General features: G+C 41.3%; 1 protein-coding gene across 1 annotated transcript in view; it reads left to right on the forward strand.

The window, feature by feature from the left end:
* The window catches only part of AVL9 (AVL9 cell migration associated), a 138,737-nt gene that overhangs the window by 33,115 nt on the left and 78,011 nt on the right, over positions 1-27,611 (forward strand). Inside the window, exons 7-9 of the mRNA XM_056520407.1 lie at positions 10,745-10,785; positions 16,009-16,047; positions 19,691-19,760. Of these exons, the coding sequence (XP_056376382.1) occupies positions 10,745-10,785; positions 16,009-16,047; positions 19,691-19,760 (150 nt within the window). The remainder of the gene's footprint in view (positions 1-10,744; positions 10,786-16,008; positions 16,048-19,690; positions 19,761-27,611) is intronic.

Genomic DNA, 27,611 nt, shown 5'->3' on the forward strand with positions numbered 1-27,611 from the left:
GCGCCACTACAGCTGATCGGTCCTCTGGTCCATCTTCTTCATACTTCCGTGTGAACGAAGCGTCACATGGCGCTCAGCCTATTATTGGCCGAGGCAGAACACCGCGGCAGCCGGCGATAGGCTGAGCGCCATGTGACGCTTCGTTCACATGGAAGTATGAAGAAGATGGACCGGAGGAGCGATCAGCTGTAGTGGCGCTTCGTGGGAACCCAGGAAGGTGAGGGATGGTTTATTTTCTTTTTTTTTTTTTTGCCGCCCGGGCAGGACGTAGCAGGAGTAGTCTGCTCCAGAGTACTCCTTTTTAAGGACTCTTTTGGCTTTAAGGACTCAGACAATTTTATTTTTACATTTCTGCTTTTTCCTCCTCTCCTTCTAAAAATCATAACTCTTTTATGCTTTCATTCACAGACTAGTATGAGTTTTTTGCACGACCAGTTGTCCTTTGTAATGACATCACTCATTTTACCATAAAATGTATGGCACAACCAAAAAAATACTATTTGTGTGGGAAAATTTATAGGAAACCTGCAATTTTGATAATTTTGGAAGGTTTCGTTTTTACGCTGTAATATGACATGTTTTCTTTATTCTGAGGGTTAATACGATTAAAATGATACCCATGATTACATACTTTTCTATTATTGTACCGCTTAAAAAAAAAATCATAAACTTTTTAACCAAATTAGTACGTTTTAAAATCACTCTATTTTGCTGAACTATAACTTTTTTAATTTTTCCGTATAAGCGGCGGTATGAGGGCTCCTTTTTTGCGCCGTGATCTGTACTTTTTATTGATACCACATTTGCATACAGTTATGGCCATAAATGTTGGCACCCCTGAAGTTTTTCAAGAAAATGAAGTATTTCTCACAGAATATGATTGCAGTAACACGTTTTGCTATACACATGTTTATTCCCTTTGTGTGTATTGGAACTAAACCAAAAAAGGGAGGAAACAAAAGCAAATTGGACATAATTGGGGGAGATTTATCAAAGGATTTAGACTGGTTTTTCCTGTCTAAATTTGTCGCACAGAAAGTCGCAGTCTAAATATGTGCGACTTTTCTGCGACTTTTGCTCTAGAGGATTTTTAGAACATGATGCATGCTAGTTTATTTTAGACTGAAATGCATTGAAAAATGCATTGGTGCTGAATTTATCAAAAGCGACTTTTCAGCGACAAGTCGCATCGGCTGAAAGTACGCCGAAATGTCAGACCATGCTGGAGCAGGTTTAAATATAGACTAAAGCATAGATCATGAAGTCTGTGCACAGAATTTATCAAGAGCCGTGTGCCTTTTGATAAATTAGGCGCACAATAGACCAGCCAAACACTCTGTAGTTTGGTCTATATTTATGCGGGACATAGACAGCTTTGATAAATATCCCCCAATGTCACACCAAACTCCAAAAATGGTCTGGACAAAATTATTGGCACCCTTAACTTAATATTTGGTTGAACACCCTTTGGAAAAAAATTACTGAAATCAGTCGCTTCCTATACCATCAATAAGCTTTTTACACGGGGGCGTGGCCTGGCAGCCGAAGTGAATGTCCGCACTGTGTGTGAGCTCCTGCTATCTGGCTAATCGAGCAACACTACACAGCGCAGACAACCGCTCTACCTCACCCTGAACCTGCCTAAGAGGACCCTGATCCCACAGACAACCATGCTTGGCAGAAGAAAGAAGCCCACGCGACAAGAAACACTGGCAAAGTTCAGTTTTACGCGCGGCGGGTCCCGGTCCCAAGATGGCGCTGCCTTCTCCCGCGTGCCTTCTCCCCAGCTCACAGCCTGCAATGGGGGAGCATGCCGGACCTGCGTCTCCACTAACCAGAAACTTCTCGTCAGTGCCGACACATCTCCGGACCCCGTCGGAGACCTCTCCTGCTCCGGGTCCTTTCTCAACAGCTGGGACCCCCCCTTGCAATGGCTCCAGGAATCTCCAGCGGTGCAAACGTAGGGTAGCAGTGCCTCTCCTCTGCACTCCCCGTCTCAAAGTCCCCTCAAGCAAAGACCCAGGTATGCCTTACCTTCTGATATTGCAGGGGGAGACTGGACTGTAGCAAAGTCCATACAAGGGGAAGACGATAACGCTCTTGGGGCCCTCTCTGTATCTGGGGAGTCCCTAACTGGCACAGCTATGAAAGCCATGCTGCTAGTCCTCCATAAGACTTTTCTTAGGGACATGAACAAAATAGTGTCCCCGCTACAGTCCATGGACTGTGGAGTCAGGATGGACCACATTGAGAACAAATTTGGGGAATTTTCATACTCGCATAATTTACACATTGACTTCCATACAGATCTAGAGGAAGAAGTAGCTGCGCTCAGGGAAAAGGTGGCTGACCTTGAAGATAGAAGCCGTAGAAATAATGTTAAATTGAGAGGGGTCCCTGAATCAGTCCTACCCTCTGAGATTCCTCAATATGTCAGGACCCTGATTAAAACCACCTTACCTGACTGCTCGCCCACTGAAATTGAGGTAGACAGGGCTCACAGACTTCCTCTCCCCAGGCATCTCTCAGACAACACCCCTAGGGATGTATTGGCCCAAGTTCATTTTTACACTATAAAGGAGAAGCTGATGGAATATGCAAGAAGGAACAATGGCCTGCTTGCCACTTTCCACTATGCAGGCGAGAAAAGCTCTCCAACCTGTCACGCAGACCCTCCACTCAGCAAAAATCGCCTATCGTTGGGGATTCCCTACCCGCTTACTAATCCGCAAAGAAGATTAGTAAAAAAAACTAATCCACGTGGTCCGCTCCTTATCCGATGAACAGTCCTTGCTGGCTTCATGGAACATCTCAGTTGTTTCCGCTGACCCACCCAAGAAGGACTCTGCCCCTCAATGTCTTCGAAAAGACTGGGCCTATGCCTGAAGCTCCTGCTTAGTTGTCCTTCTCATTCCATGAGATGAATATTTTGGGCTCCACTGGTGCCGTTTGCTCCTTGGCCTCAGGATGGGCCTTATCAGAGTTCCTGGCTCTCAAATGATGAGTCTATTGTTCTTTTTACATTTTTGTTATTTTTATGTTGCTCTCGTTATTTTCCTTTTATATTGCAACCTTTCTTTCTCTATCCTACTCTCCTGTTCTGCCCTCTTTAAGAAACTGTGCGTGTGCTGGCTGGGAGGCACGCAGTTACCTTTATTCTTATTTCTTGCTTTCACTTATCTTCTTTAATTTTGATGTACCATAGTAATTAAGATTGCAAGTATTAATGTGAATGGTCTTAATGCCCATCATAGACACTCATACCTTTGGAAGGAAGCTAGATTATTGCAATGTGATGTTTTGTGTATACAGGAGACCCATCTTCTTGCCACAGACACACATAGGATTAAACACCCTGCATTCTCTCATGTCTTTCACTCCACTTTCACTTCCAAGGCTAGAGGGGTTACTGTTGCGGTCCGCAATACCGTCACTTTCTCCCTTCACAATAGTATTATTGACCCTTCAGGTCGCTATGTTATCATTCAATGTACTGTTAATACTGGCCAATTCCGCTTTCTGAAGACAGTAGCCCGGTTTATCCGTAAAACTCCATGGGGTTCCAACATATTGTGTGGAGATTTCAACCTCATAGCCAATGCAGATATAGACACCACCTCTAGCTCTCTCCTCCCACTCCTCACCCTGGACTACTGGTTGCATTCAGAGGACATGTACGATATTTGGCACATACACCATCCCTCTGCCAAAGATTACACATTTTTTTTTTCTGGAGCTCATAATTCTTACTCCCGCCTGGATATGTTTCTGGTGGATAGAGCTCTGCTGACCCGCACTGCGGATTCTTCCATTGAAGATATTAAGTGGTCCGATCATTCGGCTCTGACAGTGACAGATGGCATTCTTCCGTCTTCTGCCCCATTTGGAGATGCAGTCCCTTCCTTCTATCACACCAGGAATATTCTCTGAGGCTAAAAGGTGATATGCAAGAATGTTTAGAACTAAACTCCCCTTCCACAACTGACCCCTTTGTACTATGGAACTGCCATAAGGCGGTCATGCGGATTATGCATTAAATATAGCTCCACTCTCAAGAAAAGTAGAAACAAACAATTACAAGACACTCTCACACTACTCCACAATGCGAAAGCTGAAAAGAAACAAACTCCCTCCCCTTCCACTGCCCAAACGGTTTCCACCCTTCGCACTGTACTCTGAGGCCTCCTTTTTTCGAACTACGAAAAAGCCCAGAGAAAATTAGCTGCCACCTACTACTCGCAGGATAACAAGTCGGGTAAACTATTGTCCCACAGACTAAAAACTAGGCAACATAAATCAAAAATCCCCTTCCTCACTCACCCATCACTGGTGACAAACTCTATACACCTGATGATATACCAAGGGCTTTGAGGCCTATTATGCGCAACTTTACAACTTTGAATCCTCAGTTCCTTCGCCAAGAGATTATTCTACCGTGCTCAAGAACTATTTATCCACCCTTAATCTCCCAAACATCTCCTCCTCTGAACTAGAGGTTCTGAACAGGGACATCACCATAGCAGAGCTTCATAAAGTCATTCAATCCCTCCCTAGCAACAAGGCCCCTGGGCCTGATTGCTTTACCTCTGCCTTCTCTGTACTGTCTCCTCATTTTCTCACATTCTGTAATAGAGCTATGGCTCTTGGCTACCTTCCCAAAGAAAACTTGGAGGCTTAATCACCACCCTCCCCAAACCTGGCAAATCTATGGATTTACCCCAGAACTTCTGTCCCATTTCGTTACTCAACCAAGATACTAAAATCTATGCCAAAATCTTAGCAAACAGATTAGCCCCTCTCCTCCCTTCCTGTCAGCTCAGATCAGGCAGGTTTTGCACCCGGGAGGCAGACATCAGACAACACGAGGAGGCTACTCCACGTGTTCCACCAAATTGAATCTCGAGCTCTCCCTGCGCTGGTGGTGGCCTTGGATGCTGAGAAAGCGTTTGGCCAGCTACGCTGGTCTTTCGCCTTCCATGGGTTTCCAGGGAAACATTTGTCCGCCTTTTTAGCTTAATATTCTACTCCCTCAGCCCGCGTGCTACCCAATGGAAGCCTGTCGGATCCTTTTAGGATAATGAATGGCTTCCATCAAGGTTGCCCACTTTCCCCCCTAATATATATCCTATCTATCGAACCCCTGGCACAAGCTATTCGTCAAGATCCTCGTATTTCAGGGATTAAGATAGGCCCACAATCGCACACAATTACATTGCATGCTGACTATGTCATTCTGACACTATCTGATCCCACCAACTCCCTGCCTGCGGTTTTAGACACCAATGAAACCTTTGGCACCCTCTCCTACTACTCCCTTAATCAATCTAAAACTCAAGCCCTTCCCATCAACCTCCCCAGTCCCACGCTGGAGATCCTCAAATCCTCATACACATTTGACTGGAGATCCTCCACAATAGACTATCTCGGCATCAATCTCTCCTCCTCACATGACTCCCTCTATTGACATAACTTCCAACCTTTACTTCAATCTATATCTTTGGAATCCTCCTCCTACCTTCAACATGACACATCCTGGGTGGGCAGAGTGGCAGCATTTAAAATGTTTCTGTTCCCAAAATTTTTATATTTTTTCAGAACACTCCCCATTTCCCTACCAAACTCCATTTTTACCCAAGCCCAGAGAATTCTTACTCAATATATTTGGGCAGGAAGAACATCCAGACTCTCGCCAGCTAGCCTCTCTAAATCCAAGCATGCTGGGGGCTTGGGCTCTCCTAATATTAAAGCATACTATGTAGCAATGCAAATCTCCTCCCTATGTAACTGGTGGAACACTGACTCCTCCGCTCCTTGGGCGGCCATTGAAAACCATCTGTCCTCCCCGTTCACAACCTGAGACCTCCTACACCTTCCATTCTGTCATTTCCCCACCCCTACGCTAGATAACCCAATTCTCCGCCAAGCTCTGACAGTATGGAAATTATATTTGGCCTCCGTCAACTCCTCTACGACATCTATAATCACAGACCTACCTCTTTTTCTCATACAAGCATGCATCCCCAACCTAAATCTTCAAACCTGGCTATCAACTGGTATCACTAAGGTTCAGCAGTTATTCCAAGACGATTCCCTCCTTACCTTTCAAAACCTACACTCCACATACAACATCCCGAGAAAAGATTTCTACAAGTATCTTCAAATACGACCCTTTCTCTCTACTCTTTCCCCCTCCTCACTTCACCCTGTCAAGTCACTTTTCAAGTATTTTGAAAAATGGTCCCCCGGACTCAAACTCCCGTACAATTCATATTCCCGTTCTAATGAATGCACCCGCACATATCATATGAGAATGTGGGAAAACAACTTAAAAATAACACTCCTGCCTTCAGCTTGGCACAATGCTTTTAAAACCATATCTAAGTCATTCCTTTGTGCAACGCATGTAGAGTCGGCCTACAAGATGATACTTAGGTGGTACTTTACACCCGATAAAATAGCTACAGCCTACCCGGACTCATCAGACAGGTGTTGGCGTGGCTGCGACAATAATGGCACACCTGTCCTTTAATACAACCCTATTGGGAAGCGTGCCAAACTCTCATCACAGAAGTCATAGCTGTCCCCCTGTCTTGGTCCCCGCATTCTGTTCTTTTATTCCTAGATGTTCAGTTTATCCCCTACACAACGCAGGCTTTATTCTGCATAATATGCATCACTGCAAAAAATCTATTAACAAGCCACTGGAAATCATCTGATATCCCGTCCATTACACAAAATTAATAACACCTTTGCTTATGAGAGGATTCTAGCAGCCGGCTCAGGCACCTACTCCTCCTTTGAAAAGAAATGGATACATTGAGAGGATTCAGTCCACAGTATTGACCTTTAGCGTTCTCCCCTCCTATGGTTTCAGACACCCTAAATCTTCTATTGTCCTTCTAAATTGGGCATTAGACCACAGTGGGGTTCAAAAGTTTGGGGGTAAAAATTTGTATTAATGTGCATAAAGAAGCCAAGGAAAGATGGAAAAATCTCCAAAAGGCATCAAATTACAGATTAGACATTCTTAGAATATGTCAACAAAAGTTGATTTTATTTTCACCATTTACACTTTCAAAATAACAGAAAACAAAAAAATGGTGTCTGCAAAAGTTTGGGCACCCTGCAGAATTTATAGCATGCACTGCCCCCTTTGCAAAGCTGAGACCTTCCAGTGTCATGGATTGTTCTCAATCATCATCTGGGAAGAACAGGTGATGTCAATCTCAAAGGTTTTAAATGTCCAGACTCATCTGACCTTGCCCCAACAATCGGCACCATGGGTTCTTTTAAGCAGTTGTCTAGAAATCTGAAACTGAAAATAGTTGATGCTCACAAAGCTGGAAAAGGCTATAAGAACATAGCAAAACTTTTTCAGATGTCAATATCCTCTGTTCGAAATGTAATTAAGAAATGGCAGTCATCGGGAACAGTGGAAGTTAAAGCAAGATCTGGAAGACCAAGAAAAATATCAGACAGAACAGCTCGCAGGATTGTGAGAAAAACAATTCAAAACCCACGTTAGACTGCACAATCCCTCCAGAAGGATCTGGCAGACACTGGAGTTGTGGTACACTATTCCACTATAAAGAGATACTTGTACAAATATGGTCTTCATGGAAGAGTCATCAGAAGAAAACCTCTTCTACATCCTCACCACAAAAATCAGCATTTGAACTTTGCAAATGAGCACATAGACAAGCCTGATGCATTTTGGAAACAAGTTCTGTGGACCGATGAGGTTAAAATTGAACTTTTTGGCCAGAATGAGCAAAGGTATGTTTGGAGAAGAAGGGGAACAGAATTTAATGAAAAGAACCTCTGTCCAGCTGTTAAGCATGGGTGGATTAATCATGCTTTCGAGTTGTATTGCAGCCAGTGGCACAGGGAACATCTCACAAGTAGAAGGAAAAATGGATTCAATAAAATTTCAGTAGATTTTGGATGCTAACTTGATGAAATCTGTGAAAAAGCTGAAGTTAAAGAGAGGATGGCTTCTACAAATGGATAATGATCCTAAACACACCTCGAAATCCACAGGGGATTACATCAAGAGGCATAAACTGAAGGTTTTGCCATGGCCTTCACAATCTCGTGACCTCAACATAATTGAAAATCTATGGATAGACCTTAAAAGAGCAGTGCGTGACAGAGAGCCCAGAAATCTCAAAGAACTGGAAGACTTTTGTAATGGAAGATTGGGCAAAGATACCTCAAACAAGAATTGAAAGACTCTTGGATGGCTACAAAAAGCATTTACAAGCTGTGATACTTGCCAAAGGGGCAGGACAAGATTTTAACTCTGCAGGGTGCCCAAACTTTTGCAGGCACCATTTTTGCTTTCTGTTATTTTGAAAGTGTAAATGATGGAAATAAAATCTAACTTTTGTTGACATATTATAAGAATGTCTAATCTGTAATTTGATGCCTTTTTGGAGATTTTGCCATCTTTCCTTGGCTTCTTTATGCACATTAATACAAATTTTTACCTGAGGTGCCAAAACTTTTGATCGCCACTGTACCTCCTTATACCTGAGGTTTAACTATTCGCTCCTAGGACTGGACAAGTATTTTATTTCTAATTATCGTATGTCTTTTTAAAATGCTACAATTCATGGATGGATGAAGCATATATGTTTGATTTTTGTCCTCTAGGACATTGTTCCCTTGCTATTGTTCATGGATCCCCAGGGTCCTATGTTTAAATGTATATTTCTGTGTGAAAATTTTCATTAAAAAAAACATTGAAAGTTATAAGCTTCTTACACCTCTCAGCCGGAATGTTGGACCACTCTTCCTTTGCAAACTTTTCCAGGTCTCTCTTATTGGAAGGGCACCTTTTCCCAACAGCAATTTTAAGATCTCTCCACAGGGGTTCAATGGGATTTAGATCTGGACTCATTGCTGGCCACTTCAGAACTCTCCAGCGCTTTGTTGCCATCCATTTTTGGGTGCTTTTTGATGTATGTTTGGGGTCATTGTCCTGCTGGAAGACCCAAGATCTCGGACGCAAACCCAGCTTTCTGACACTGGGCAGTACAGTGTGACCCAAAATCTGTTGGTAATCCTCAGATTTCATGATGCCTTGCACACATTCAAGGCACCCAGTGACAGAGGTAGCAAAACAGCCCCAAAACATAATTGAACCTCCACCATATTTCATTGTAGGTACTGTGTTCTTTTCTTTTTTTTTTATCTTGGTCTCATCTGTCCACAAGATGTTTTCCCTGAAGGATATTGGCTTACTCAAGTTCATTTTGGCAAAATATAGTCTTGATTTTTAATGTATCTGTGTCAGCAGTGGGATCCTCCTGGGTCTCGTGCCATAGTGTTTCATTTCATTTAAATGTCGACAGATAGTTCGTGCTGACACTGATGCTCCCTGAGCCTGCAGGACAACTTGAATGTCTTTGGAACTTGTTTGGGGCTGCTTATCCACAATTCGGACTATCCTGCATTGACACCTTTTATCAATTTTTCTCTTCTATCCACGCCCAGGGAGATTAGCTACAGTACCATGGGTTGCAAACTTCTTGATAATGTTTTGCACTGTGGACAAAGTCAAATCTAGATCTCTGGAGATGTACTTGTAACCTTTAGATTGTTGATATTTTTCCACAATTTTGGTTCTCAAGTCCTCTTCTCCTCTTTCTGTTGTCCATGCTTAGTCTGGCACACACAGAGACCCAATGCAAAGACTAAGTTAACTTCTCTCCTTTTTATCTGCTTTCAGGTGGGATTTTTATATTTCCCACAACTGTTATTTGCCCCAGGTGAATTTAAACGAGCATTACATGCTTGAAACAATCTTATTTTTCCACCATTTTGAAAGGGTGCCAATAATTTTGTCCAGACCATTTTTGGAGTTTGGTGTGACATTATGTCCAATTTGCTTTTGGGAATAAACATGTGTATAGCAAAACATGTGTTACTGCAATCTTTTTCTGGGAGAAATACTTCATTTTCTTGAAACATTTCACTGGTTCCAATATTTACGGCCATGACTGTATATAAAGCTTTTAATACATTTTTTATTAAAAAAAAATGTTAAATAAAATGTTATAGAAAAGCATCAATTTTGGACTTTTTTATGTTGATGTAAAACTCCAGTTTTTATCATCATAAAATCAACTATTGAAATATTTGTCATCTGAGCCCAGCAGCCATGTTTTTCCTCACTGGCAGTTTTGTTACTCTAAGGCAGGTGCGTGCGAAGGATTTTAACGAACGGCAAAGAGGATTAATGTGTCATGATCTGCTCCTGTACTAGGCATAGGAATAAGAGCAGCTGCAGCATGATTCACCACAAATGGAGATCATGCCCTTTGTGCCTACGTCATTTAATGGGCAAAAGAATGCACTACTTTTCTAGCAATATATGATCGCCACATTGCTGTACACTGCTACCTTGCTGTTACGCAAGATTGCTATCACATAGGCTGTTGCTTTGCAATGGTCTTATGTTGTGTATATTCTTATGCTGAGATACATGGTAAAGCTGTGGCACATATAATAAGAATTTACTTTAATTGAGGGACATGGATACATTCCATGATCTAGTTATGCATCACCCTGCAATGTGTATGTAGTAGTAATAAAAGGTTGGGCTATTACCCTACACACAGTGTACTGTAAACTAAAACAAGGAAGTATCCATATCTAACTATATTATCCCAAAGGTTGATGGATGATACATTGCACAGTTGAACACAACTTAATAAATATATTTCTAATACCTTTCTAGGTCTTTCTCCACGTGATCTAGTGCTCCAGTTTAGACAAAAGGTACTTCTTTTCTATTTTATTAATTGTTGAACATGTGTGCTATATGCTATATTAGGGATCTTCTTTCTTGAGTTAAAAAAATATTTTACTTCTTTAACCAAACTGCTAGATCTTCTTGTTCCATCAGTATTTCAAGCTCCTACATGTTGTTATCAAGAATTGTAGTCTTGTTTGTAGTAATGTATTAATCATATTTGCATGGGCATTACAATATGGTTAAATAACATGATCACATATTGGAAATTACCTTGATAAATACCAACTGGGTGTTTGGCCAATCTTTAGTGGACCACTTAGATCTCTATATTAAAGTCACCTCTGCAATTATCATACAGTGTATTGCTTTTTATTAGAATAAATCAGATTATATTCCCCTACGGAAGGTTTTCCAAAAATTCCAAAAATGTATTGTGTGGTTTAGAAATCCAGAGGACGCTTAGTTTATGAAGTCAGTGTATTTACAAAGCATGCTTCCCTCAATAATATGCTGAGCTTATAAACCTTGTCCAGTTTATTTTTCAATCTCTCTTATGAGCCAAATGGAACAATATTTTTGCATTGTTTAATTGTAGAGTGAAGCTGTCCCCATACTATGTTACTAAATTCACTTTAAATGAGTTTTGGGATTATATTAAAACTTCTTAAATATGTTTTTTAAATTCTTTATTTTCAAGTCATCCACATGACAGCACCACTAGAGGATGTCCCCCATTGGTCCTAGAAGCAAGCACAAGAGGTCTTACCCCTCCCTACTCAGTGTGGTGATAGGGGCAGGAGAAGTAGCTAGGTAGCTGGGGTCGGCTCTGAATGGTGTCCCCTCCTTTTTGTAGTAGCTGCACAGGGTTGTGCCATCCTTGAAGATGCCTCACCAGTCCCATTTTATTGGTGCATGTGTAGCCTGCCTTGAGCACACCAGATGTTTTTCCACTGGTCTCTTCTGACAGAAGCACTAGTGTGTGATAAAGGAGACCACTGGTCGGGTGCTGGAGGCTCTTCTATTAAATATGGCGCTATTCATATGGAAACCCTGCAGTTTAGTCTTATGGAGGTGCAGAGACATAACCGACCCAGGTGGGGATGAATGTTTGTGCCAACTTTAAGTGCCTGATCTAAAGGGCTGTCAGTATTAAGGTTGGAGAGCTGCATTTCTTTTTCCTGTGTTGCTCAGCCATCATGGAGAATACACTTACTTCCTGCCCCAGTTCTGTTGAGCACATTGTTACTGTCAGCCCAAGGAATGCCTGTCCCTGTTCATTTACTATGGGTTTTTTTCCCCTCAGTTTTCCCTGTTCACTTATGGGTCTGCTTCTCTTCTAGGGAGACAAGGAGGCTCCAAAAAACCTAAGGTTAAGAAGTGTGGAGTCTGTACAGAGACATTACCTGATGGTTATACTAGGTCAATAAATATTTTACAGCTTAAGTAGTTCAACAAGAATCTGTCTTTTATGGACAGACATCATACGCTTATTAATCAAGGCTTCTATTGCTGCAGCTCAGCTACAGTCATTGTTTTTCCTGATTCTGTAGCTAATGTCATTTTATCTGAGGCTTATTCATGTGAGAAGAGATGGCTAGAAATCTCCTCCGGAAGTTTATTTTTTTCCCCCTCAGAGTTGACATTCTATTAGGGGCTGTTAGCTGTACTATGACTATAGATAACACAAAAGAACAGACAATCATTTAGGATGAGATGTTTGTGGGGTTAAAGCCAAAAAATATTTGTGTCTTTATTATTTAAGTCCTTTTCTAGAAGCATCAAGAAAACAGATTGCAGATTTCCAATGAGTTTAAATCTGGATTTCCTTTTGACTGACAGGACACCAGTCTTTGGGATGAGGCCCCTAAGTTTGACGTTCAGGTGGCAAAAGTGGTAAAAAAAAAAATTTGCTCCCTTTTGATTATGCATCTCGCTTGAAAGATCCTGTGGATAGAAAGATGGATTACTTGTTGTGCCGTTCTGTGACTTGTTGCCCAGGGATGCTTCCACTGATCTCCTTTAAAGGGGTACTCCCCTGCTCAGTGTTTGGAACAAACTGTTCCGAACACTGGAGCCGGCATCGGGAGCTTGTGACATCATAGCCCCGCCCCACATGACGTAACGCCCCACTCCCTCAATGCAAGTGTATGGGAGGGGCGTGACAGCGAGGGGGTGACTTCATGAGGGTGCGGGGCTATGACGTCATGAGCTCCCAGCTCCAGCGTTCGGAACAGTTTGTTCCAAATGCTGAACAGCAGAGTACCCCTTTTAATCCTAACATAGCAGCAACTAGTATTGCAAGGTCTTTGTTTGAAGTAATTAGCAGATCACCTGGAAAGTAAAATACTTAGGGTTAAAATCTTGTCTTCTGTACCTTCTATGTTAAAACTTGCTATTGCATTCCTGGTGGATGCTTCTAGAGGAATCAGTCAGGATCACAGCCAAATCGTCTGCCTTGTCAAACTCTGTTAGGCATGCCCTGTGGTAAATAAAGAAAAACTGTCGGGGCAATACAGTTAAAAAAAAAAAAAAAATGCCCTTTTTGAAGAAAGGCTATGGCCTCTTGTCTCATTGATGTCACTATCCATTAAGGTGCACTATTCAGCAGAGAGTCTGGACTCCTCTCCTCCTAAATGATTGTCTGTTCTTTTGTTATCTATAGTCATAGTACAGCTAACGGCCCCTAATAGAATGTCAACTCTGAGGGGGGAAAAAAATACACTTCCGGAGGAGTTTTTCCCCGTTTTCGAACACTGTTTTCTGAAAAATACATTGACATTTGCTTCTCGCACAGCTTTCTGTTTCTGGATCCAAGCAGGTGTGAGATTAAATAAGTACGAGCTCACCGTCTCCACTGCGGCAGCTTCAAGATGCAACATCTGCCGATGTGTGTCACATTTGATCTCAGTTAATGGTCCTGGATAGCTTGTCATGCACCTTAGTCTCAAAGGCGTCCCACAACATGAGCTGGTCAACCAGATGCATATTATTAGTAAAATGAGAAGCAAGCTCACCATGCATGGGATGCTCCTCCGGGAGCAGTTTTAACCAGAAGGGTTTTAACTTCCAACCCTGGCATATGGGTTTAATACCCCAAGACGTGTCTGACAATTTCCTCAACAAGCAGGTAGGGGACTTGAGATAGAACAGAAGTTAACGGGATATTAACATAAGGTCTATGCTTGATGGGAACTTTTCTTACTCTTGATGTACGAAGGGCAGTACTTTACTACTTAGAAGTCACAAGATCATGGAGAATGGACTCAAATTTCTTGATCTTATTCTAGGGACCAAATAAAAGCAGGAAAGCATCAGAGAACTTCTCAAGATGGGTGAAGATCTGTGAAACCTACAGATCTTTAGGTGAAGAAGCACCTGATGGGCTAAAAGCTCACTCAACCAGGGCCATGGCAGTCTCTTAGGAAGAAAAATTAGCAGCCTTTATTGAGCAGATGTGTCAAGCATCAACTTGATCAACCCCACACTTTTTTATTTTCTTATTTTTTCTTCAAAAACTCCAAGCCCAGTGTAGCCTTCTCTTAATATTTTAGCTTTTGGACAGAAATTGCTACAGGCTGTGGTCCCACCCTAAATCTGACATAAATATAGAAAAACAGACAAGGCCACACCTACACGTCTTGTTAGCATATTTTTTAAACTAACAGGTTGTTGGTATACATTTTGTTCAATATCTGCAAGCCTGCTCGACGCGGCCACCTGGGTAGATCAGGAGCCCAACTTAAAATGGTGTATCCCTGGGGAGCGACCACCACTACCAGTGCCCATAGAGGGAACAACCCAGTGGCCAAGCAGTCCCAATACTGCTCAACCTGGCCACTGACTGGTAACCGCACTACTCCACAGACATGGCACCATGGAAAGAATAGACATCACACAACACCACACCAATGTGAACAGATGGTAAAGTTCACTCACCATGTTCTCCCAGTCTGAGGACTGAAAGACTGCTAGGAACAAAAGATTTTGCCTGTAAAATAAATAACCTGAGCTAAGTGAGTGCAGCAGAGTGCTGGCCAGGTAAAACAAAATAAATCTTATTTGGTTGGTCTCCTGTGGTGCTTTTGTGTGGATAACCTGAAAAGGCAAAATTATGACTTATTATGAATGTTTTTTTTTTTTTTCACAAGTCCATCATGACAGCACCTGTCTATTCCCTCTCTTAAAGAAGTACTCTGGAATATAAAAACTTATCCCCTATCTTTATCTCCCGCCCAAAACCCCGGCTCTCCTCCTGAATGGGGTGTGTCAACCAAGTGGCTGCCAACACGCCCCCTCAATGCATTTCTATGGGATAGCCGGAGCACTGCACTCAGGAATCCCTGGCACTCCCATAGAGCTGCGTGGAGGGGCGTGTCGGTTGCTGCTACGTGTGGTGGGTGACACGTTCCATTTAGAAGAAGAGCCGGAGCTCCATACAAGAGATCGTGGGTGACCCCCGTGATCTGACACTTATCCCCTATCCTTAGGATAGAGGATATGTTTTTATATCCAGGAATACTCCTTTAATTATTGGTTTTATTGAAATCTAGTGTTAAGGTGTATTCACACTTACAGTATCCTGTGCATATTTAATGAGCAGTATTTGAAGGTTCAGATTTTATGTGGCATATTTCAATGTAAACTAAATGATTGAAACAGCTTTAAATCCCGCACATCAAATATGTACGGGATACTGTATGTGTGAATAGATCCTCAATAAATAATTTGTAAACCACTGAGGGGTTCCTATGGGAGGGGCTTTTTACTCTATGCAGTTCCTGTTTCTGTTAGGACCAATGGAGGACATCCTCTGGTGGTGCTGTCATAATGGACCCCCGTAAACCGAATAATCCATTAGTCAATATTTTACTTTTTTCTTCAGCTTCATCCAGTAGTGATTGGCTAGAATAGTAGTATAAGTGACAAACATTAGCTTCTAAACAAATGCTCTCTCTCAGGCCAGGAGGAGATAAATGGTACACAGGCCACACACATGCACACAGAACTCTCTGTTATAGACAATGGGAGATGTATGGACTGTTTCTGTCTATTTCATAGAGTTTTATTGTGTGGCTTTATGAAAATCATTTGTTTTAGAGATGGGTTTTAAAGAGGTGCTATGGGAGAAATGTATAATTATTATATGGCCCTGGTTCATTGAATGTCAATGGTTATCTCTTCTTTTAATATCCCCAACTAAATCAACTGTGCATTTTATTCATGTAGAGTTATACTTTGTTTTACAGGTGTTAATTTTGTTCAAACTCATCCTCCTTGAGAAAAAGGTAAGTGCTACCATATAAACTTTTTTTATATATATTTATTCATTTTCTGTCAATGGGTTTTAAGTATTCATTTTTAACATGGAAGTTACATAGTTACATAGTTAGTATGGCTGAAAAAAGACATACGTCCATCAAGTCCAACCAGCGAATTGAAGGGAAGGGTGTAAGGGGATAAGGGGAAGGGATGTAGTTTTATAGTAAAGTTTTATAGTAAAGTAAAACAATAACAGAAGTTACAAGATACATGACAATAGCAATTAAATAAAATATGAGACAGATTATCAAGTGTGACAATAAAAAATATCCAAGCTACAGAAGGACATGCTGAAAGGGGTTATCCACCATAAGGTGATTTTAGTATGTACCTGCCAGACAGTTATGGACATGTTTAGGAAGGATCTGTGCTTATCTTGGGGATAAATGGCTATGTTGTGAGATTACCTTAACGTTATGGCTATTTCCTGTTGCAGTTCATTCTTTCCAACTACTCATTCCATAGTTCCTTGTTTGTAAGAGTGAGGTCACTTTCCTCCCTCCCAAACATCAGCCACCCACCCATTGAAACACAAATGAGCAACATTCCATTCAAAAGACCAGTGTTTTTTTAACCAGGGTGCCTCCAGCTGTTGCAAAAATACAATTAGTTACAGAATATTCTCTCTCCTACCCAGCGGTCTCTTCACCCATTGAAGCAGGACAGGCTCCCTTTGCACACTTGACTAGTCATGGCATTTCTCAGCCGCACTGCAACTTGGGGAATCCTGACACCTGAGTAATTTTGTATGCTGTTAAAAATTAAATACTGGAACAAAAATCACAGAATTGCAAGACCACCATCCCACACAGGTACAGACAATATATTATGAACTACACTAACTTTACAGCCCCTGTAGCATAGTCAAATAAAAAAAAAAATCCTTGAATACCCCTTTAATGTGCAACTGCTTCTGATTTTGTTACTTATTGACTTCAATAGGTAGGAAAATATGCAGCCTACTTTTAAGGGAGAAAAGTTGTCACTGTGTTTTTTTGGTATTACAGTGTGTAGCACATTGAACATGGACCACAGAAATCCAAATAGAGAGTTGTCTCAGGAGCTTAGAAAGAAAATTATAGACAAACATGTTACAGGCAAAGGATATAAAACCATCTCAGAGCAGTTTGATGTTCCTGTGACTACAGTTGCACATATTATTCCAAGGGTCTACGGAACTCTAGCCCACTCTAGGAAGTGGCTGCAAGATAAATTGAAGAGACTTATAATACGAGTGGTAACCAAAAAGCCCAAAACAACTTCCAAATACATTAGAGCTGAATTCCAAAGTCAAGGTACATCATTGTGAGATCATGTTTCTGTTTGAGCCAAAGTGAACTTACAGGGGTTATCCAGCAACAGAAAAGCAGGTACAGTGGTCCCTCAAGTTACAGTATTAATTGGTTCCAGAACGACCATTGTATGTTGAGACCATAACCATGGAAACCTGGTAATTGGTTCTGAAGCCACCAAAATGTCATCCAAAATAGGAAAAAGTGAGGATTAAAGAAAAATAAGTAGATAACTAATATAGATAAAGCAAGTCCTTACATATAAAAGAAAGAGCTGCTGGGTAAGAAAGTCTCTGACTATGTAGAGGACAGGAGCTTCTTCAGGGTCCTGTACAGTACACGCAATGTCCTAAAAAAGTAAAATGGAGCCGCCCCAATGTGGTGTCTAAAGGAGCAGCTAACCCTGGCACAGGTAAAGAGTACTACAGAACAGGTAGTACCTCCATGTACTGTAGGGGGCACTACCAGACAGCCAGTCAGTGCATACACATTAGCAATACAAGTGTTTTACCAGTAAAATGCCCGTTCTGATTGGTCGGTTCTTCCGGGTATTGACACGTTTCATAGAGCTGGACTGTCCGTAGCATTGTATGTGAAGTCTGATTTCAAATTACAATGGTCCAGAAAAGACCATTGTATGTTGAAACTATTGTATGTTGAGGCCATTGTAAGTTGAGGGATCACTGTCATTTTTTCCCAAAACAGCACCACACCTGTCTTCAGCTTGTGTGTTGTTTTACAACCTGCACACTAGCGAGACCAGTGTGTGGAGGGTTAATTCCAAATTCTACTTATACTCATAGACCAACTAAAAGGTGGTCCAAAAAAACCCTTTTTAAATCCCACACCAATTAAAATCATACACTTTATTGATCAACTCACACACCAAGTGATTTAAAATCACAGGAATAGCCTTACTTTGCCATGTGCATTAGATACTTGCTGTACACATCACTATACTGCGGTCTACATGTGTATACGTTAATTGTATATTCCAGCGTCTGCAGTACGCTAGAATATGCCAGGCTACCTTGATCTTAAAAACTTAATTGTTCAGGTCCCCCTCAACAGTTTCGCCACGTCCGGGACTGAACGCCGTAGTCGCTGACCGGGGTTTTTAAAAACCAAAAAGTGAATAAAGATCATTTAACCCCTTCCCTAATAAAAGTTTGAATCACCCCCCTTTTCCCATTAAAAAAAAAACAGTTTAAATAAAAATAAACATATGTGGTATTGCCGCGTGCGGAAATGTCCGAACTATAAAAATATATTGTTAATTAAACCGCATGGTCAATGGGGTACGCGCAAAAAGATTCCATAGTCCAAAATTGCGTATTTTTGGTCCCTTTTTATATCATGAAAAAATGAATAAAAAGCAATCAAAAAGTCACATCAATATAAAAATAGTACCGATAACAACTTCATATCACGGCGCAAAAAAATGAGCCCTCAAACCGGCCCGTACACGGAAAAATAAAAAAGTTGTATGGGGTCAGAAGATGACAATTTTAAACGTATAAATTTTCCTGCATGTAGTTATGATTTTTTTTTTTTTTTTAAGAAATACAAAATCAAACTTATATAAGTAGGGGATATTTTTTACCGTATGGACCTACAGATTAAAGATCAGAAGTCATTTGTACCGAAAAATGCACTGCCTAGAAATGGAAGCCCGCTTTGCCGTGGATATTTTGATGAAATTACTAATGTCACTGCAAAGTAGAATTGGTGGCACAAAAAATAAGCCATAATAAGGAATTTTAGGTGCAAAATTAAAAGCGTTATGATTTTTAGAAGGTGATGAGGAAAAAATGAAAATGCAAAAAACGGAAAAACCCTGCGTCCTTAAGGAGTTAAAGAGCTTAAACAGATTCTAAAAAACTTTATGTATTACTGAGGACAGCATAAAAAAAACACATACTCTCCTGTCTCTATCCTCCGGGGCTAATGACGACACAACAGGAGCCCCAGAGCACTGAGGTAGGCAAATATGTTGTTGTTTTTTTGTTGTTGCCGCCCATTGCAACATATAAAGGGGGAAATTGTGTGTAGGTTTTGACAAAATACATGGTTTTTAAGCAGCCGCTTATTTGCACAAGAAATTGAAACTTTTTTTTGTTTGTTTTGCACAAAAATTTTAAGTAATGCACACGTGTTATTTACTTTTTAAGGCTAGGTTTCCACACAAATAACCCTGTAATGTTACAAAGCAAAAATTGAATGACCAGTTTAATTGATATTATTAACATCTGAAATGTGTGATCAGTGACTCTGACTACAAAAATTCATAATATTCATAATCTTTTTATCTCTACAGGTCCTATTTTATGTGTCTCCTGTAAACAGACTAGTGGGTTCTCTGATGACTGTTTTGTCTCTGTTTCCAGGTCAGATATGATTAAACCTTTTATAATCCTTCTTGAACCATTATTATACCTATTTTGTAAGTTTGTATGACATCTTGGTATCATAGGTGTAATATTGAGGCTCTGTTACAGGTATACTTATGTTTACCTGTAGAACTAATATTTCACTTATTTATACAATTTGGAATAAACGAAGAACTGTAGCCAGTAAATATTTCATACACCCTGATAGTGAAAATTACATTAGAACAACTATATCTGTTTATATGCTTGTTATATCCAATCACATGGAAAACCTCAAATAGATGATATATATTATATCAATATATAAATATATATCAATATCAATATTACATTTTAGTAGCAAGGAGCAGGGAAAATCAAACCCCCTAATGTAACCCTGGTAATGTATAGGACTAGAGATGAGCAAACTTACAGTAAATTCGATTCGTCACGAACTTCTCGGCTCGGCAGTTGATGACTTATCCTGTATAAATTAGTTCAGCTTTCAGGAGTTCCGGTGGGCTGGAAAAGATGGATACAGTCCTAGGAAAGAGTCTCCTAGGACTGTATACACCTTTTCCAGCCGACGGGAGCACCTGAAAGTGGAACCAATTTATGCAGGATAAGTCATCAAATACCGCGCCGAGAAGTTTGTGACAAATCGAATTTACTGTCAGTTCACTCCTCTCTATATAGGACCAATGTTAAAGGGGTATTCCAGGCCAAAACTTTTTTTTATATATCAACTGGCTCCGGAAAGTTAAACAGATTTGTAAATTACTTCTATTAAAAAATGTAATCCTTCAAATAGTTATTAGCTTCTGAAGTTGAGTTATTGTTTTCTGTCTAACTGCTCTCTGATGACTCACGTCCCGGGAGCTGTGCAGTTCCTATGGGGATATTCTCCCATCATGCACAGCTCCCGGGACGTGACATTGAGCAGTTAGACAGAATAGTTCAGAAGCTAACAACTATTGGAAGGATTAAGATTTTTTAATAGAAGTAATTTACAAATCTGTTTAACTTTCCGGAGCCAGTTGATATATATATATAAAAAAATGTTTTGCCTTGAATACCCCTTTAAATCTGCCACCTGCAGTTAGAAACACACTACCTACAATAAGAATACTGCAGCAGACAAAAAATACAAAGCCTTTATTGTTACATGGTAACTGACAACAATGATTAAAAATATTAAAAACAGAGGTCAGGTCAACTGAAAATGGACGTCCTTCTTCCGTAGGACGTAGTTCCGAAACGATTGTAGGGGTGGATGCCTCCCAGTTGCCTGTGGTCATTACGTGGGTATTTCATGTAGTGCCATTGTTGTTTACACACTTGTCACTATGACCATGTACTTAACATGTAATCTGTAGGATACATTGGCGCGTCATGCATGCCCGACATTTTGTAATTTATGGTACTCTTTGGGATCACCATTTACTTAAGTACTATGCAGCTTCTTGGGGCGTCCATTTTTCAGTTGCCCTCATCTTTGTTTTTAATATTTTTAATCATTGTTGTCAGTTGCAATGTAACAATAAAGGCTTTTTATTTTTAAAATGTTTCGTCTGCTGCAGTATTCTTATTGTAAGTAGTTTGTTATAAAGTTGTAGCATAACAGCCTTCCTGATATTAGAGACCTTAATCATATCGTCTCAACTTAATAATTACATATAATTATGATGGTCGATATATTATTTTTTATTTGGTTATCTTCAAAAATGCTGGCTTTGTGCCAACCAGAGAAAATGATCCTGAAGAACCACAACTATATAGAGCATGTGTCTGACCAAATATACTCCCGCTGATCAGATTATCAAAAATGTAATTAAAAAAATTTGACCAAAGGGGCAGTCAACTTCAAATAGGATTCTATTCAAGTGGTCCGGTTCTTCAAATTCTCATAATTTTGGTCAAGTCCCAGGTGATGTTCACCAAATCCCTTAAGTACTCAGCCCATTTGGGCCTTAAAGGGGAATTCCGCCACTAGACATCTTATCCCCTATCCAAAGGATAGGGGATAAGATGTCAGATCGCCGGGATCCGGCTGCTGCTGCAGCACCCCGCTATCATTACTGCGCAGAGCGAGATCGCTCTGCACGTAATGACGGGCATACAGGGGCCGGAGCATCGTTACGTCACGGCTCCGCCCCTCGTGACGTCGCGGCCCGCCCCGTCACTATAAGTCTATGGGAGGGGGCGTGGCGGTCGTCACACCCCCTGCCATAGACTTGCATTAAGGGGACGGGCCGTGATGTCATGAGAGGCGGAGCCATGACGTCACGCTGCTTCGGCCCCTGGATCGCCCGTCATTACGCACAGAGCGAACTCGCTATGTGCAGTAATGATGACGGGGTGCCGCAGTGGCGATCCCGGGGTCCCCAGCAGCGGGACCGCGGCGATCTAACATCTTATCCCCTATCCTTTTGGATAGGGGATAAGATGCCAGGGGCGGAGTACCCCTTTAAGGACTCAGACAATTTTATTTTTACGTTGTTTTTTCCTCCTCACCTTCAAAAGATTATAACTCTTTTATATTTTCATCCACAGACTAGTATGAGGGCTTGTTTTTTGTGCGACCAGTTGTCCGTTGTAATGCCATCACTCACTTTACCATAAAATGTATGGCGCAACCAAAAAAATACTATTTGTGGGGGAAATTAAAAAGAAAACCGCAATTTTGCAAATTTTGGAAGGTTTCGTTTTCTCGCCGTACAATTTACGGTAAAAATGAAGTGTTCTTTATTCTATGGGTCAATATGATTAAAATGATACCCATTGTAACATACTTTTCTATTACTGCTGCGCTTAAAAAAAATTGCAAACTGTTTTAACAAATTAGTACATTTAAATTCCCCCTATTTTGAAGACCTATAACTTTTTTTTCCGTATAAGTGGCGGTATGAGGGCTCATTTTTTGTGCTGTGATCTGTACTTTTTATTGATAGTATATTTGCTTATATAAAACTTTTAATACATATTTTATTAATTTTTTTTTGGGAATAAAATGTTATAAAAAAGCAGCTATTTTGGACTTTATTTTCTTTCTACGTTCACGCCATTCACCGTACGGTATCATTAACATTTTATTTTAATAGTTGGGATATCTACACATGCGACGATACCAAATATGTATATAAAATTATTTTTTTACACTTTTTGGGGGTGAAATAGGGAGGGGGTTTTTCAAATATTTTTTTTTACTTACATTTTTACACTTTAATAGTCCCCATAGGGGACTATTTATAGCAATCATTTGATTACTAATACTGTTCAGTGCTATGCATAGCACATAGCACTGATCAGTATTATCGGTCATCTTCTGCTCGATCGCAGACCAGAGCAGAAGACCTGTGGGAGGCAGGTGAGTAGACCCCCGGCTGCCATGCTGGATGATCGGATCGCCGCGGCAGCGCTGTGGGCGATCATTCATAGTGTCCGCAATGCTGCAGATGCCGTTATCTGTATTGATCACGGCATCTGAGTGGTTAATGTCCGCGATCGCGTGGATGTCCGCCATTACTGGCGGGTCCCTGGCTGCTATCAGCTCCGATGCTCGCGGTTATGTAGAGGACGTAAGTGTACGTCCTGGTGCGTTAAGCACCAGCTCACCAGTACGTACATTTACGTCCTGCGTCATTAAGGGGTTAATGATAATGGACATAAATGTACGTCATGGTGCCGTGGTACTTAACGCACCATGACATACATTTACGCGCCATATGCGGCAAGTGCCACCTGCCGCAATAAAGATCACGACATCTGCGGCAGTGCGGTACTTTTAATCAATGATCGGATCCCCCACAGCGCTGCCGCGGGGATCCGATCATTGGAGGTCCTCTCACCTGGCTCCGGCTGTCCGGCTGAGATTGAGCAGACCAGAGCAGAAGATCACCGATAACACTGATCAGTGCTATGCTCTATGCATAGCACTGAACAGTATTAGCAATCAAATGCTTGCTATGAATAGTCCCCTATGGGGACTATTAAAGTGTAAAAAAAAAAAATATATAATAAAAAAGTGAAAAATCCCCTCCCCGATAAAAAAAATAAACTGTCCGTTTTCCCATTTTACCCCCAAAAAAGTGTAAAAAATTAAGTAATTAATACACATATTTGGTATCGCCACGTGCATAAAAGTCTGAACTGTTAAACTGTTAAAATATATTGTTAGTTATCTCGTACAGTGAACTGCGTAAACGTAAAAAAGAAAATAGTCCCAAATTGCTGATTTTTTGTCACATTGTATTCCCCTAAAAATTTATAAAAAGTAAAACCTAAGCAAAAGTGGTACTGATAAAAACTACAAATCATGGTGCAAAAAATGAGCCCTCATACCGCCCCTTATACGTAAAAATTTGAAAGTTGTAGGTGGTCAAAATAGGGCAATTTCAAACAAACTAATTTTGTTTAAATGGTTTGAGATTTTGTTTAACCGCTACAATTATAGAACAGCATTTAACATGGGTATCATTTTAATCGTATCGACCCACAGAATAAAGAAAACATGTCACTTTTACCGAAAAGTGTACAGCGTGAAAACAAAACCTAAATTGCGGTTTAAAATTCTAAAAAATAAATGGGAGCTCAACATAAAACATGAATTACCCAGCCGAGGATACTGTGTTGCACATAAACCCAATGTGCCAAAAGGATATTCAACAATAAATTTAGGAAAACAGTCCTACTAGGCTGGGGATGAAGGTAAAAAATATAAGATGTAAAAGCGAATAAGAGGAATAAAAGAGAGTAAGAATGAAGTAAAGAGATAGTGTCCAATGATAAAATAATATTTAATAGGTACATGCACAGTCTTCAGCAGGGCCCTTGCCTCAAACTGTCTATAAATAAAAATGCTATATAATAAGCTATAAGATTAATGCAAAACTATTTATACAGTATTTATCATAAGACAGGTAAGGGAAAATAGGACATTCGGCAATTTAGGCACTTAAAGTGCTGCAGGTGCTGGAGTTAGTATAGTCTTTCCACAATTAAAATTCACTTGATATAGTCATTGTTTTATCTGCAAAGACAGCTATGTGTCTTGATTGTAATAATATCAGTTGAAAGTATTTGGTGGCAGAATTTTTGCAGCGCTGGAGGCCCCCTTTTTTGAGCCCACTTTACCCTGTCGGCACAGGGCTAGGTGTAATCTCAAAGCTGGGGGTTTACTGTTGTATAATCGGTTGCTCTGTTTAATAGCCTCAGAACCTCGCTACCACTGACGGCGCGGGGACCAATGTGCGGGGTTCTGAGCACAATGATGTTAGACACAATAACACAGAGAGTTCACAATTTGTAATCCTTCGAAACATCGCTATGCCAGTCGGCACAGGGACAAGTGCGTGGGGTTCCGAATGAGCTGTGATGTGGCACTATGTGCCTCTTGCCGGCTTCTTCGCTGTAGCTAGCCAGCGGAGCGGGGGATGGTTCCTGAAGAATTTTGGAATCCGTGCAGAAGATCCCTAGGTTCAAAGTACTCCTTTGTGTCCACAAGTAGGGGTGAGGGTAAGAGTGTTCTCGGGCTACCCTCACCCCTACTTGTGGACACAAAGGAGGGCTTTGAACCTAGGGATCTTCTACACGGATTCCAAAATTCATCAGGAACCATCCCCCGCTCCGCTGGCTAGCTACAGCGAAGAAGCCGGTAACAGGCACATAGTCCCACATCACAGCTCATTCGGAACCCCGCACACTTGTCCCCGCGACGCCGGGCACTAGCAAGGATTACAAATTGAGAACTCTCTGTGTTATTGTGTCTAACATCATTGCGCTCAAAACCCTGCACATTGGTCCCCGCGCCGTCGGTGGTAGCGAGGTTCTGAGGCTATTAAACAGAGCAACCGATTATACAACAGTAAACCCCCAGTTTTGAGACCGCTTACACCTAGCCCTGAGCTCAAAAAAGGGGGCCTCCTGCACTGCAAAAATTCTGCCACCAAATACTTTCAACTGCTATTATAACAATCCAGATACATAGCTATCTTTGCAGATAAAACAATGACTATATCAAGTGAATTTTAACTGTGGAAAGACTATACTAACTTCAGCACTTAAAGTGCCTGAATTGCTGAATGTCCTATTTTCCCTGACCTGTCCCAAGGGGTAGCACCTAGGATTGCATGAACAGTCTTATATAAGAAATACTGTATAAATATTTTTGCATTAATCTTTTAGCTTATTTTATAGCATTTTTATTTATAAACAGTCTGAGGCAAGGGCCCTGCTGAAGACTCTGCATGTACCTATTAAATATTATTTTATCATTGGACACTATCTCTGTGTTTCATTCTTACTCTCTTTTATTCCTCTTATTCTCTTTTATATTCTTATATTTTTACCTTCATCCCCAGCCTAGTAGGACTGTTTCCTATATTTATTGTTGGTTAAATTGCGATTTCCTTTTCAATTTTCCCACATAAATAATATTTGGTTGTGCCGTACATTTTATGGTAAAATAAGTGATGTAATTACAAAGTACAATTGGTGATGCAAAAAACAAGCCCTCATATGGGTCTGTGGATGGGAATATAAAAGAGTTATGATTTTTAGAAGGCGAGGAGGAAAAAACGAAAAGTGGTCTGGTCCTTAACCCCTTAAGGACCAGGCCATTTTTCACCTTAGGACCAGAGCGTTTTTTGCACATCTGACCACTGTCACTTTAAACATTAATAACTCTGGAATGCTTTTAGTTATCATTCTGATTCAGAGATTGTTTTTTCATGACATATTCTACTTTAACCTCCCTGGCGGTATGATTCTTTCTGGAAATTTGTACCAAAAGCGGTACAATTTTTTGCACTGAATCTCACATCTCCCCTCCGCCCATTTCCCATCTCCCCTATCACATTCCCCCTCCCTTGTCACATTCCCCCTGTCACATTCTCCCCCCTCCTTGTCACATTCTTCCCCTCTTGTCACATTCTTCCCCTCTTGTCACATTCTTCCCCCCTTGTCACATTCTTCCCCCCTTGTCACATTCTTCCCCCCTTGTCACATTCCCCCCCCCTTGTCACATTCTCCCCGTTCATGTTACATTCCCCTCCCCCTGTCAAATCCCCCCCCCCCCTTCATGTCACATTCCCCCTCCCCTGTCACATTCCCCCCCCTTGTCACATTCCCCCCCCTCTGTAACATTCCCCCCTCTGTAACATTCCCCCCTTTGTCACATTCATCCCCCCCCCCCCCCCCTTGTCACCTTGTCTTGTCCTGCAGCAACATACACTAGGTTTGCCGGGCAGATTTCAAACCTAGTGTATTTGCTGCAGAACAAGCCCTTTCCCCTTCAGCCAATCACAGGCTTTACACCACTGCGGCCTGTGATTGGCTGAAAGTTGAAAGGTCCTGTAAGATGAATAGAGCAGGAACCAGAGCGCACGGAGGGGAACGACATCTTCAGGGACCGGGACTAGGTGAGCAAAAGTTTTTTTTATTTTACTACTTTTTCCTTTTACATTTAGCTCAGTGTTTTTCTAGCAGGGTGCCTCCAGCTGTTGTGAAACTACTACTCCCAGCATGACCGGACAGCCTTTGGCTTTGAGTTGTAGCTTTGAGTTGTAGCCTTTGAGTTGTAGTTTTGCAACAGCTGGAGGCCCCCTGGTAGGGAAGCACTGACTTTTAGTATTTTTCTTTACCTGCTCTGGCCGGGCGCCGCAATGGGAGCCGACCAGAGCAGATAATTCCATGTTTTCCCGGGGGCCGCATCGCTATATCGCATTGCTTTTGCGATATATCGTGCAGCCCGGCCGGGAACTCTGTAATTCTACCCCGAGCGTGACTCGGGGTTACCGATCCTGGCAGGGAAAATTAACCCCGAGTTACGCTCGGGAATACCGCTTAGGAGGTTAACATAGTGGTAAAATT

This window comes from Hyla sarda, chromosome 5, assembly GCF_029499605.1.
Source record: "Hyla sarda isolate aHylSar1 chromosome 5, aHylSar1.hap1, whole genome shotgun sequence".
In the NCBI taxonomy this organism is placed as follows: domain Eukaryota; kingdom Metazoa; phylum Chordata; class Amphibia; order Anura; family Hylidae; genus Hyla; species Hyla sarda.